The 13,809-nt window shown below is 37.3% G+C and overlaps 1 protein-coding gene across 4 annotated transcripts in view; it reads left to right on the top strand.

Moving 5' to 3' along the window:
* grid2 (glutamate receptor, ionotropic, delta 2) overlaps nucleotides 1-13,809 on the top strand; it is a 788,159-nt gene that overhangs the window by 437,139 nt on the left and 337,211 nt on the right. For all 4 annotated transcript variants that reach the window (XM_072433310.1, XM_072433308.1, XM_072433309.1 and 1 more), the window contains exon 6: nucleotides 4,228-4,401. In XM_072433310.1, the coding sequence (XP_072289411.1) occupies nucleotides 4,228-4,401 (174 nt within the window). The remainder of the gene's footprint in view (nucleotides 1-4,227; nucleotides 4,402-13,809) is intronic.

Here is a 13,809-nt window from a genome sequence, read left to right as displayed (position 1 = left end):
TTTTTCGACAGTTTTCGGCTCTTTCGTCTTCCATTTCTCTCCACTTTGACTCAGAATTGTGACGTTCATCCTTCTTCTTCTTCTTCTTCTTCTTCTTCTTCTTCTTCTTCTTCTTCTTCTTCTTCTTCTTCTTCTTCTTCTTCTTCTTCTTCTTCTTCTTCTTCTTCTTCTTCTTCTTCTTCTTCTTCTTCTTCTTCTTCTTCTTCTTCTTCTTCTTCTTCTTCTTCTTCTTCTTCTTCTTCTTCTTCTTCTTCTTCTTCTTCTTCTTCTTCTTCTTCTTCTTCTTCTTCTTCTTCTTCTTCTTCTTCTTCTTCTTCTTCTTCTTCTTCTTCTTCTTCTTCTTCTTCTTCTTCTTCTTCTTCTTCTTCTTCTTCTTCTTCTTCTTCTTCTTCTTCTTCTTCTTCTTCTTCTTCTTCTTCTTCTTCTTCTTCTTCTTCTTCTTCTTCTTCTTCTTCTTCTTCTTCTTCTTCTTCTTCTTCTTCTTCTTCTTCTTCTTCTTCTTCTTCTTCTTCTTCTTCTTCTTCTTCTTCTTCTTCTTCTTCTTCTTCTTCTTCTTCTTCTTCTTCTTCTTCTTCTTCTTCTTCTATTATGGTGTTTTATGGCGGTTGGTATCCAAGTGGTACATTACCGCCACCTACTGTAGTTGTACGTCTTAGACGTCACTCTTTAGACGTCACTCTTTAGACTTCACTCTTTAGACTTCACTCTTTAGACTTCACTGTTTGGACTTCACTCTTTAGACTTTACTCTTTAGACTTCACTCTTTAGACTTCAGTCTTTAAACTTCACTCTTTAGACTTCACTCTTTAGACTTCACTGTTTGGACTTCACTCTTTAGACTTTACTCTTTAGACTTCATTCTAATCCATCTGATGAATGAAGGCTGAACGTTAGAGGCAGGTGACAAAAGCTTGATGGGGTCTGGAAAGGAAAATGTAGAATGAGTGTTGCAAACTGTTTCAAGTTGAATTGTTCGGTTTTTGACATTAAAACTGCACTTGTATTTCTAAACAAAATAATTCGATTTCTAGATTACATATCATGAAATCCACCACTGACTTAAATCTTAAACGACCTTTGTGCGCGCTGAAAAGGTTCCTTGTTTTCCACCCGTCAGCTCTGGAGTGTTGTTATAAGCTGTTATCGATTCCCCCTCTGTTCCCCATTCTGCCAGTTTATGAGCGCACATCATTCTTGTTCCTGTGCCTAACGTCCTTGTCCCTCTCCTCTTCCTCCCTCGCTCTCCAACAGGGAGGCTGTTTTTTTCTTTCTTCTGCGCAGAGTTTGCTTGTTTTTCATGCGTCGGGCTGGATTTTGTTTTTCCCATCAACACAAGATGAACGAACAAAGAATTGACTTGGACCATTTTCTGGTGTGTGCCAGTTTTTTTTTTGTATTTTATGACGGTGACACATTTTCTGAAGCGATGCGAGTACTTTTACACGATTACCGGTAATCGAAATGGTAATGTAATTAATTGAAGGCGATTTCTAACCCAGGGCATCTATTTTAGAACCCTTCAATTTCACAAATGTTAATTAGTGTCGATATTTGCATAAGAACCCGAATGAGTATCAATACTTCCACTTTGAATTAATTGTTTTACCGTTTAATGAATCATACACGTGCCACTTCTGCAATAAAAACATGTTTTCTGGACAATTTTCTGTTAGTCAAGGCTTCATTTTGAAGGGAAATTATATCATAAATATAAAGATAGTTTTAAATGATGAATCCAGCGACTTTGTTTCTATATTTAGTATAGATCAGGGGTCTCCAATTAACTGCTTCATACATGTCTGCCACTGTATGTTCCCCTATAGCTGTAGGTTAAGGCTACTTAAATGGCACATTATATCACATAAAACCCCCACAAAGCCCATCATCTTCTTCTTCTGAAATTCCTTGGCCTTGGGGTTTGACAGACTGGAGATAAATGACATCATGAAGTTCACAGAACCTTTCCAAGACACGGCCTTTGCTCAACCAGCGAACCTTATTGTGCAGAAGAAGATCATGGTGCTCTGCTGGAGGCACAAAATTCACTCGTCTAGTCACAAAGTCCATCACTTGTTTCATTTTTCCACACAGTTTTGCACACAACACTGATTTGTGGATGATGCAATGCAGAGCCAGAAGTGTTGGGATATTTGCTGGAAGTCTGCTCACAAAGCCTTTGTGATGTCCAACCATTGATGGAGCTCCATCTGTCACAACAAAGCCTATTTCGCTTATGTCCAGGTCGTTATTGATAAAGTACTGGTTTATTTCATTGTTAATGATTTCCCCAGTTGTGCGCCCAGGAATAGGAAGCAAACACAGCATATCCTCCTGAAAACTCTTCCCGTTATGGACTCTTACAAACTCTGATCCTTGTTCCATGTCGGTTCTATCACATGACGAGTTTATGGCAAGGGACAGTGCTTGTGTTTTTTTTTAATCAGAAAGGAGGTGGGAGAAGCAATCTTCTGCCAACACTTCAGTTGTGTTGGCGGAAAAGGGCAATTAAAATGAGGAAAACATTTTGACTAATGTCACAATTGAGAAATTCACCATGACACAATAAAGTGCAATTAATCAATGACCCACTTACTTGCTACAATAGTTCTACAACAGTTTTCTTCATGGTGCCATCAAAACTGCACATGTTTTTATTATTTCAGCATTGATAAATGGCTTTCCTTATTTTCCAAGGTTCCAAGATACAATCAGCGAGACAGCGGTGGCATTCTCTTGAGCAGATGTTGATTTACGAAGTGTGCACATTGACCGCTTGTACGATTATATCATATTTGATGTTCTTTGTTTACGCTTCTCTGATTTTTCCGGATAATTGACATTAAAACTAGCAGCGTGCGTGATGTTGAAGTGCTGCTTTAGATTTCCCCTTTTGCACAGCGCAACAGTCTGCAAGCATATTAAACACGTAGGTAACGTATAAAACAGAACTCTTCTGTCCACTCAAACCTGAACAGGTGACTTTCTTGGAGTAAGCCATACTACTGTTTCTTTTTTTACATTATCATTATATGTTTGCAGTCATTTCGGAGCGGACAAAAGGTCAGGTCAGGGAGTCGGGGGTCCAAAAAGATCATGTCAATCCAAGCCGAATAACAGGCACAACGCATATAATACAGAGAGATATTATTAAGTGTTACAAATTTGAATTTCAACCTTTCTTTGGCAATCAAAACATCCCTCAATAACGCCAAAGTCTCACTGACCTACAACAACTAAATATAATCTCATATCACCATGATTAGCTGCAACAAACAAGCCAAAGTCTTGACTGCGTACAGCTCCAGACAGTCCTGCTTCATTACCGCTACACACACTTCATCACTTACCCTTTTAAACAAAGCTGTGGTCCCCTTTTTAATCCTCTTTATTGGTCCTCGTCTTTCCCAATAACAACATACTTGAGTTGTCCTCCCTCCTCTTTAGAGCCGTGTACTCCACAAATGTGAATACACAACAATTTGGCAAAATCGATGAATGGTAAAATATCTTGCTCTTCTGTAACTAGGTGACTAAATCTAGTAAATTGTTGTTGCTTTCTGGATCAAAGTTGGGAAAAGCTAGCAACTATCCTCCCTGAAATACCACGCTTAAGTCACATGATCAAATTGTCACGTTTTATTGGTTGTAACACGAGTATATAACTATAGTATTATTTTATAGAAAATAATGTAATAAATAAATGTGTTTATTGTACATAATAAAATACAACACAAACAAGCATCCCAGAACGCTTTGCTTCATGGTCTTCATTTGTATGTTGTATATGGCAAAGTGCACCTTGACTGAGAACTCTATACAACGAGAGGGTTTTAAATCTCACATTGAATAAGCGGTTAGTGTGCGTAATTACATGTAAGCCATGAACTGAAGACACGGTTGGATCAGAAAATGTCTTATAGTTACGGTGAGATTAACGTGCGGGCCTATCCAAATCATCTCGCGGTCCAAATGTGGCCCGCGGTCCGCCTATTGGAGACACGTGGTATAGATTCTCATTTTAATCAGAACTGAGAGCAGAAAAAGACAATATCACCATAACGAAAAAGAATCTTTAAAGTTTTGAATAGGGACTTGGATGTATAGTAAAAGGAAGCAAATTTTTGTGTACGATTCCATTTGGACCAGACCAAAATTCATTGTCATACGGAATTCTGGTCACCCACTGCAGACAGATTTTATCCCAACGCATTCTGTTCTCTTTTTCAGGAAATTTCCGACTACGACTTGCAGGAGTTGGTGATGAAATCCATTGGTCGTCTGACTCTGGTGCGGCAGACCTTCCCCATGCCCCAGAACACCACCCAGCGCTGTGTGAAGCACAACCACCGCATCAACACCTCCATTTGTGACCCAAAGAACCCCCGCTCCCAACAGCTGGAGGTGGGTTTATTCCACCAAATCTGGCCACTGTGGAATATTTATAGTCCACTCCTGCCTTAAGGGGATTAATAGAGCATGTCACTGGCAGCTTTTTGCACTGGACCATATGTGTGGCCATGTGGTCCTTCCAACAAAACGATTGGGCAAGTGAAATACTACGGGCAAAATGAACCCAATTACCATAATGTTGAGAAGTGTAGGGCAAAGCATATTTTTTTCTTCTAAGAACTGCATTCTAAAGAGAACTGCAAGCGAAAGTAAAAGGTAAGCGTTGGCCATATGCAGAGGAGGTACTTAGAGGTTATTTTCCCAGAACGGTTAAGAATGTTAATTATGATGTAATTATGAGTTCTCCATGTAAGTAGAATATCATTTGACAGTTTGGCCAGCCATTTCCACTTATACAGTCCAAAACCTTTGGCGCATTGAAACATTTTTGTACGTACGTCGCACGACGTATCGTGCTTTTAAAAAAAAAGTATTTAAGTACAGTATAACATAAGTAGATCATCCTTTTACGTTTTGTTCATTATAAACTGCAATATTGATCTAAAACGTCTCGGTATCAGAAACCGGTCCATCGACTTCCTGTTCAAAACTACAAATCTGACAAGCCCCGCCCCTTCATGGTGACGTTTCCTTACGACAAGCAGCAGATTGATTTACACGTTTTTGTTTCTGAAATGTTTTTCCATTTTAGAACCCTGCATGTGTCACTTGGAGTCTTCATTTTTCAAATAATCACAATAAGTACAGGAATGTGGGCGGGGATAAGGGGTAGGGGAGAGCAGGAATTTTCTGAGCACTCGAGCCTCTGTTGCAGGACAGCACAGGATTAGCTCAAATAAGCGGCAATCATTCAAATACATCTTTGAATAAATTATTGATGACGAAACACTGTTGTAACATGGATAAAAGCTCATTAAAGCTGATTTTGCAGAACACGTCCGTTATATATTAAAAGTCCTGTCCTTATAGTTCATCTGTGCTCAAACGATTGCAATCTCTCTCTCTCTCTCTCTCTCTCTCTCTCTCTCTCTCTCTCTCTCTCTCTCTCTCATATTTCAAAAGGGTGATTAATCTGACGACTTCTGTTGAATGAAATGCAAAACATCCTTACAAAGACTTGTAAGACTTGTCCAAAACTACTCTTACTACAACATAACTACTCTTACTACAACATAACTACTCTTACTACAACATAACTACTCTTACTACAACATAACTACTCTTACTACAACATAACTACTCTCACTTCTACATAACTACTCTTACTACAACATAACTACTCTAACTACTACATAACTACTCTTACTACTACATAACTACTCTTACTACTACATAACTACTCTTACTACAACATAACTACTCTTACTACTACATAACTACTCTTACTACAACATAACTACTCTTACTACAACATAACTACTCTCACTTCTACATAACTACTCTTACTACAACATAACTACTCTTACTACTACATAACTACTCTTACTACAACATAACTACTCTTACTACTACATAACTACTCTTACTACAACATAACTACTCTTACTACTACATAACTACTCTTACTACAACATAACTACTCTTACTACAACATAACTACTCTTACTACAACATAACTACTCTCACTTCTACATAACTACTCTTACTACAACATAACTACTCTTACTACTACATAACTACTCTTACTACAACATAACTACTCTTACTACAACATAACTACTCTTACTACAACATAACTACTCTTACTACTACATAACTACTCTTACTACAACATAACTACTCTTACTACAACATAACTACTCTTACTACAACATAACTACTCTTACTACAACATAACTACTCTCACTTCTACATAACTACTCTTACTACAACATAACTACTCTTACTACTACATAACTACTCTTACTACAACATAACTACTCTTACTACAACATAACTACTCTTACTACAACATAACTACTCTTACTACAACATAACTACTCTTACTACAACATAACTACTCTTACTACAACATAACTACTCTCACTTCTACATAACTACTCTTACTACAACATAACTACTCTTACTACTACATAACTACTCTTACTACAACATAACTACTCTTACTACTACATAACTACTCTTACTACAACATAACTACTCTCACTTCTACATAACTACTCTTACTACTACATAACTACTCTTACTACTACATAACTACTCTTACTACTACATAACTACTCCTAATATACATAACTACTCTTACATAACGACTCGTAATACTCCATAACTACTCTTACATAACTACTCTTACTACTACATAACTACTCTTACTACTACATAACTACTCTAACTAAAACATAAATACTTTTACTACAACATAACTACTCTTACTACAACCTAACTACTCTTACTACAACATAACTAATCGTACAACTACATAACTACTCTAACTACTACATAACTACTCTTACTAATACATAACTACTCTTACTGCTTTAAAACTACTCTTACTACTACATAACTACTCTAACTACAACATAACTACTACTACTACTACATAACTACTCTTACTACAACATAACTACTCTTACTACTACATAACTACTCTTACTACAACATAACTACTCTTACTACTACATAACTACTCTTACTACAACATAACTACTCTTACTACTACATAACTACTCTAACTACTACATAACTACTCTTACTACTACATAACTACTCTTACTACAACATAACTACTCTTACTACTACATAACTACTCCAACTACTACATAACTACTCTTACTACTACATAACTACTCTTACTACAACATAACTACTCTTACTACTACATAACTACTCTTACTACAACATAACTACTCTTACTACTACATAACTACTCTTACTACAACATAACTACTCTTACTACTACATAACTACTCTTACTACAACATAACTACTCTTACTACTACATAACTACTCTTACTACAACATAACTAATCATACTAATACATAACTACTCTTACTAATACATAACTACTCTTACTGCTTTAAAACTACTCTTACTACTACATAACTACTCTAACTACAACATAACTACTCCTACTACTACATAACTACTCTTACTACAACATAACTACTCTTACTACTACATAACTACTCTTACTACAACATAACTACTCTTACTACTACATAACTAGTCTTACTACAACATAACTAATCATACTAATACATAACTACTCTTACTACTACATAACTACTCTTACTACTACATAACTACTCTTACTACAACATAACTACTCTTACTACTACATAACTACTCTTACTACAACATAACTAATCATACTAATACATAACTACTCTTACTACTACATAACTACTCTTACTACTACATAACTACTCTTACATAACGACTCGTAATACTCCATAACTACTCTTACATAACTACTCTTACTACTACATAACTACTCTTACTACTACATAACTACTCTTACATAACGACTCGTAATACTCCTTAACTACTCTTACTACTACATAACTACTCTAACTACAACATAAATACTCTTACTACAACAAAACTAATCGTACAACTACATAACTACGCTAACTACTACATAACTACTCTTACTACTACATAACTACTCTTACTACAACATAACTACTCTTACTACAACATAACTACTCTCACTTCTACATAACTACTCTTACTACTACATAACTACGCTAACTACTACATAACTACTCTTACTACTACATAACTACTCTAACTACAACATAACTACTCCTACTACTACATAACTACTCTTACTACAACATAACTACTCTTACTACTACATAACTACTCTTACTACAACATAACTACTCTTACTACTACATAACTACTCTTACTACAACATAACTACTCTTACTACTACATAACTACTCTTACTACAACATAACTACTCTTACTACAACATAACTAATCGTACTAATACATAACTACTCTTACTACTACATAACTACTCTTACTACTACATAACTACTCTTACTACTACATAACTACTCTTAATATACATAACTACTCTTACATAACGACTCGTAATACTCCATAACTACTCTTACATAACTACTCTTACTACTACATAACTACTCTTACTACTACATAACTACTCTTACTACTACATAACTACTCTTAATATACATAACTACTCTTACATAACGACTCGTAATACTCCATAACTACTCTTACATAACTACTCTTACTACTACATAACTACTCTTACTACTACATAACTACTCTTACACAACGACTCGTAATACTCCATAACTACTCTTACATAACTACTCTTACTACTACATAACTACTCTTACTACTACATAACTACTCTTACTACTACATAACTACTCTTAATATACATAACTACTCTTACATAACGACTCGTAATACTCCATAACTACTCTTACATAACTACTCTTACTACTACATAACTACTCTTACTACTACATAACTACTCTTACACAACGACTCGTAATACTCCATAACTACTCTTACATAACTACTCTTACTACTACATAACTACTCTTACTACTACATAACTACTCTTACATAACGACTCGTAATACTCCATAACTACTCTTACATAACTACTCTTACTACTACATAACTACTCTTACTACTACATAACTACTCTTACACAACGACTCGTAATACTCCATAACTACTCTTACATAACTACTCTTACTACTACATAACTACTCTTACATAACGACTCGTAATACTCCATAACTACTCTTACATAACTACTCTTACTACTACATAACTACTCTTACTACTACATAACTACTCTTACACAACGACTCGTAATACTCCATAACTACTCTTACAACTACATAACTTCTCTTTCATTCTTTTTTGTTGTCCGTTTGCCCGAGTAACTGCAGAACTTGGCAGACACTGACCTTTGGGTTAATTGTTTTTGTCGGACACTCAAAGGTGTCACACAGGAAGTGCACACAAAGTCACATTACACTCTGCTTTGTCACACTTTGACCTCACCATTCCGTAAGCACGCTGAAAGTTGCCTGTGTAATTATACGTTGTGCCGTCGTTGGATTGACTGCTGCTCATGTACCCGTTGGGACGTTCTCCATCTCTCTGAAGACGCGACTGAACCGTCCCATTAAGTCTCTGCACTTTAATACACTTAATTTAGGTGCAGTTAATTACAGTTTGCTGGGAAAGAGTAAGTGTCAAAGAGCCAAGCAGTAGTCTGTCCCAACTGGAAGACAATTACAGCAATACAGTGTAATATAGATGTTTCTAAATAACCCAGAATGCCTTGCAAAACAATAACAACCATTCAATACTCTACAGGGCATATCTAGCAAGCGTATCTTTAGAATTATGACTGTAAAATGAGACAGGACTTTTAATATATAACGGGTTTTTGGAGCAGAGGTTTTTAACATGAGGGTCCACAGATTATACGGAGAAAAATGTTGAATTTTTGCAAAAAATTCCACATCTTTCAAATGCAATGGTGAACATAGATTCCTATCGCTTTGCTAAATATATTAATTATTTATGCCTTTGGCCATTAAATTAGATCCATCCTAGACATACAACGGCTGCTTTAATGAAGGTTAGAACCATATGAGAGATGTCGAAGAAATAAAGATGCCGTTGTAAACCCAGTATTTGTTATAAATCCGAATTACGCCTCTGTCGATTTGCTTACTCTGCATTCAAACAATCTCCACATAAGAGCCACTTACGTTTAACATGCTCAAATTGTTATGATTATAATAAGTGCTATATGCTGGAAATCCCCAAAGCCTGCCACATGTATTCACTCCGGGAGCTCTGTAGCCTCTGATTCATGTGTATTTTCAGACTTAGATGTGCGCTGCTGGATGAATGTTTGGTGTATTAGCCTAAGGAGATACGGTTGTGTGAAATATACTACATAATTACTAAAGAAATACATTTTGTAATCTTTATCGTCCCGCATTCAAGACACCATTGCTTCAAATATTCCCATTTTGCCCATGCTCCGTGAAGTGGTTTTAAACTGGGAGACAGCAAATGTGTTTCTTTTACAGTTGCTTCAGATCAAGATTGCATTTTAATAATGATCCACGTGTGTCATAGATTATAACTAGGGATGAGCGATATATCGGTTCCAGTAGCAGTATTGGCAGTTATCGACCCATATTCAACAATATAACAATATACATCTTTAATTGTTTTTACAAATGTGAAAAGTACATTTTAATTTAATTTTGAGAGAGAGAGAGAGAGAGAGAGAGAGAGAGAGAGAGAGAGAGAGAGAGACCAAAAAAAGAAAATAAATTGCTTGAAAAATAAGGGCTTTCTTTATATTTTCTCCCCCAATGTGGCAATATGTATGCAATTATTATTCTTACCCTTATCCTAAAGGTGAGACAAAAACACAGAAAGGAAAGAGAAACACGCTCTTATTTATGATTCACTGGCAGGATCTGAAATTGAATTCAAGCTGTTGATTTATATGACGCCCGGGAGCATCAGTGGAGCGTGTTGATGAGCTATGGCCAATACAAGAAACCCCAAATCATGCTGTATTATGGCCCGTGGTTTCATGTTCTATAGCTTTAAACTATTAAGTGTGATTTTAGAGGTTCTTAGAGTACACTAAGTTCCCCCTTTTGAATGCTTGGATTTGCAATAGCGCCCTCTGCTGGTAACGGTGGAAGCAAATCCAAATGCAGTAACGGACGAGATAAAACAAATGGTGAGAACACATTTACTGGTTTTAACATTGCAGCTGAAGTATGGGAGGAAAATCACATTAGTCACAAATGTCTGACGCATACAGCTATGAAAAGTCACTGACAAATACTAACAGGCAAAAAATATAAAAGAGAAACTGGCACTTGTGATGCAACAACAGACTGACAAGTGGCTGTCAAACTGTGCCATCTGCCAATCTGTTGTATTTATGTGGTGGTGAGCTGAAGATGAATTTATACTTCAGTAAACGTTATTTCTAAGCTAATTACAAAACCACAAACATTGAACCGGACTATTATTTGTTAGCAATTGGGTCCACAGACTTTCCCTCGCTTGAATTTATGCCTCAAAATCCTTTCGATTGACAAAAATCACGCCCGGAAATCTCACTTTGTTTCTGACGACGTTGACATTTCTGGAGCTGTACACTTTTTAGTCGATTAATCGGTCCATGGAGTCTTAACGGACCGAATGTTTCATCAGTCAACTCATTATTTTATTAAGATTTGAAGGACTCGTTCGGACCGCAGCAGAAAGGAGAGAGTGTGGGGCGAGTTCCACTGGGTTTTGGGAGTGACTGGACTTGCTTCTAAAAGTACTTCTGTGTTGACGTCCCCCGTGAGCTACTTTTACAAAATGATAATGGTTTTTCTGGTTGACAAGTTTGCTCGGGACATTTTAAATTGCTCAAATATTTCAAGGCACACCCGGCAATCCCTCAAGGCGCGTTAGCGTTCCCCGGTGCACTGCCTGAAAATCGAGGTATTTGTGCACAAAAGTAGGCATCGAAAGTATACCGGTACATCGATTAGGAATACGCATTTTGTTTATCAAATTTGAGGTATTCAGTGTCATATGTGCAACTCTTACCTATTTTGGGGAGTCACTCTAAAGGGTTATTCTGGTTTACGTAGTAGAGTAGTTATTGCGTGAGATCCTAATCATTTTGTTGCCTGACCAGCCATTCCCAACACGTTTTGGTACACTACTTATCAAAACTGTGTGTGGGTCTGGGGCTCGAGCGCTGAGGTTCAATTTCTAGGGTTTTTTGCGTTTAAGTGACCCAAAAAACGCGACACGCTTAACCGGATATTACGTAGCCCATGTCAACAAGGCGTGTTCCGCACTATCCGTCCTGAACGCAGAAAATGTCTCCTGAATCGCGATGACGCCCTTCGTATAACCGCATCTAACGCACGTTCATCACGGCGAGTAGAGCGGACTTTCCTGATCGTTCAAACCGAAGCGAGAGCAGAAGTAAACACTGGGTCACGAGCCGGGTCACGAGCCGGGTCACGAGCCGGGTCACGAGCCAGGTCACGAGCCGGGTCCGCTATCTTGAATGTTTTGGAACGGGGGTGAGGAGCTACTTCTGTATCTTCAGTGTGACGCGTTAAAACCTCCGCCTGGGATTGGATAGGTAAATGGATTACCGACGATTTCATTGGCTCTGACTCCGATTCCAGACCCTTACGCATTCGAACAGAATGTGGGCGGGGCTGGCGGGTCAGGCAAATAATTTTGAGCGCTTTTGTCAGTGCCGCGCCTTCTTTTAGTCATTTCATCAAGTCACAGGTTATGTCAAGAATTCTTTCGTCGACCAAAACCCTCTATAATTTCCTATTTTTTGTTTCATGTTGAAAGGCTCAGTAAATTCAGAGGTATTGACCTTTAACCAGGACGATACATCCACAACTTGTACAATCTGCAGTACTACGATAGCGTTATGACCTGTCCCCCAGCTCAGTTTTAAACTATGGGCATTTCAGAACGCTGTAATCTGGAGTTCTATTCTGCTTCTTTCATGTTTACTGTATTTTCCAGACTATAAATCGCACCTTTTTGCGTAGTTTGCCCGGGGTGCAACTTATACTCCAGAGCGGACTATATGTGATAGTATTTGTTATTTTCACACTGGCAACCACAAGAGGGCGCTCTTGGCTCTAAGCGACGCAGAAGAAGAATCAGCACTTCCTCTACCTCCGGAGTTTGTGGAGTTGTTTAGAAGTGACACAGAGGAAGAAGAATTCAGTGGATTTAGTGATTTGGGGTAAAACTGATGCTTTGGTAAACTTGTTAGCATGTTCTTCATGCTATAGTTATCTGAATAACTGTTCATATGTTACGTTAACATACCAGACACTTACCACAGTTCTGTCTGTGCGTCATGTAGCTGAAGGTGCTACGTTAGCATACGTACACCTATTCACCATCTTCTCTAATCTGTTATTATTTAACATTTCAAGATTAAATGTCTGTTCTTAGTCTTGGATTTTATTCACCCAAAAATGGGATTTATACTCCAGTGCGACTTGTATGTATTTTTTAGCTGGTGCAACTCATAGTCCGGAAAAAAAATGTAAATCTTCATTCCAAATTGATCTCTATCTCGTTTGCTTCAATTAAAATGTGTCGCTGCTCATTTAAGGTCTCAATCTGCTTCTGTTACCGAGCTGCTATTGTTCATACCCAATTTTAACGCTTGCAGCTGCCGTTTTTAACCTTCACTTCTAAGCAGAAACCATTGGAACTTTTCAGTGGTTCTATTTGCTGTTTTGAATTACTTAGAATTTAAGTTAGAAAACAAAACTCGCTGATCTTATTTAAAAACATGTTTGCTCGAAGCGTGTTATTTGCACATTTAGTCATATTCTTTTGTAATGCAAAGGCTGTATCTGAGC

This window comes from Eucyclogobius newberryi, unplaced genomic scaffold (assembly GCF_026437365.1).
Source record: "Eucyclogobius newberryi isolate DKJ021-1_F unplaced genomic scaffold, fEucNew1.0.hap1 SCAF_6, whole genome shotgun sequence".
Classification (NCBI taxonomy): Eukaryota; Metazoa; Chordata; class Actinopteri; order Gobiiformes; family Gobiidae; genus Eucyclogobius; species Eucyclogobius newberryi.
Note: the sequence above shows the minus strand (reverse complement) of the source record. Positions and strands in the feature narration are given on the sequence as shown.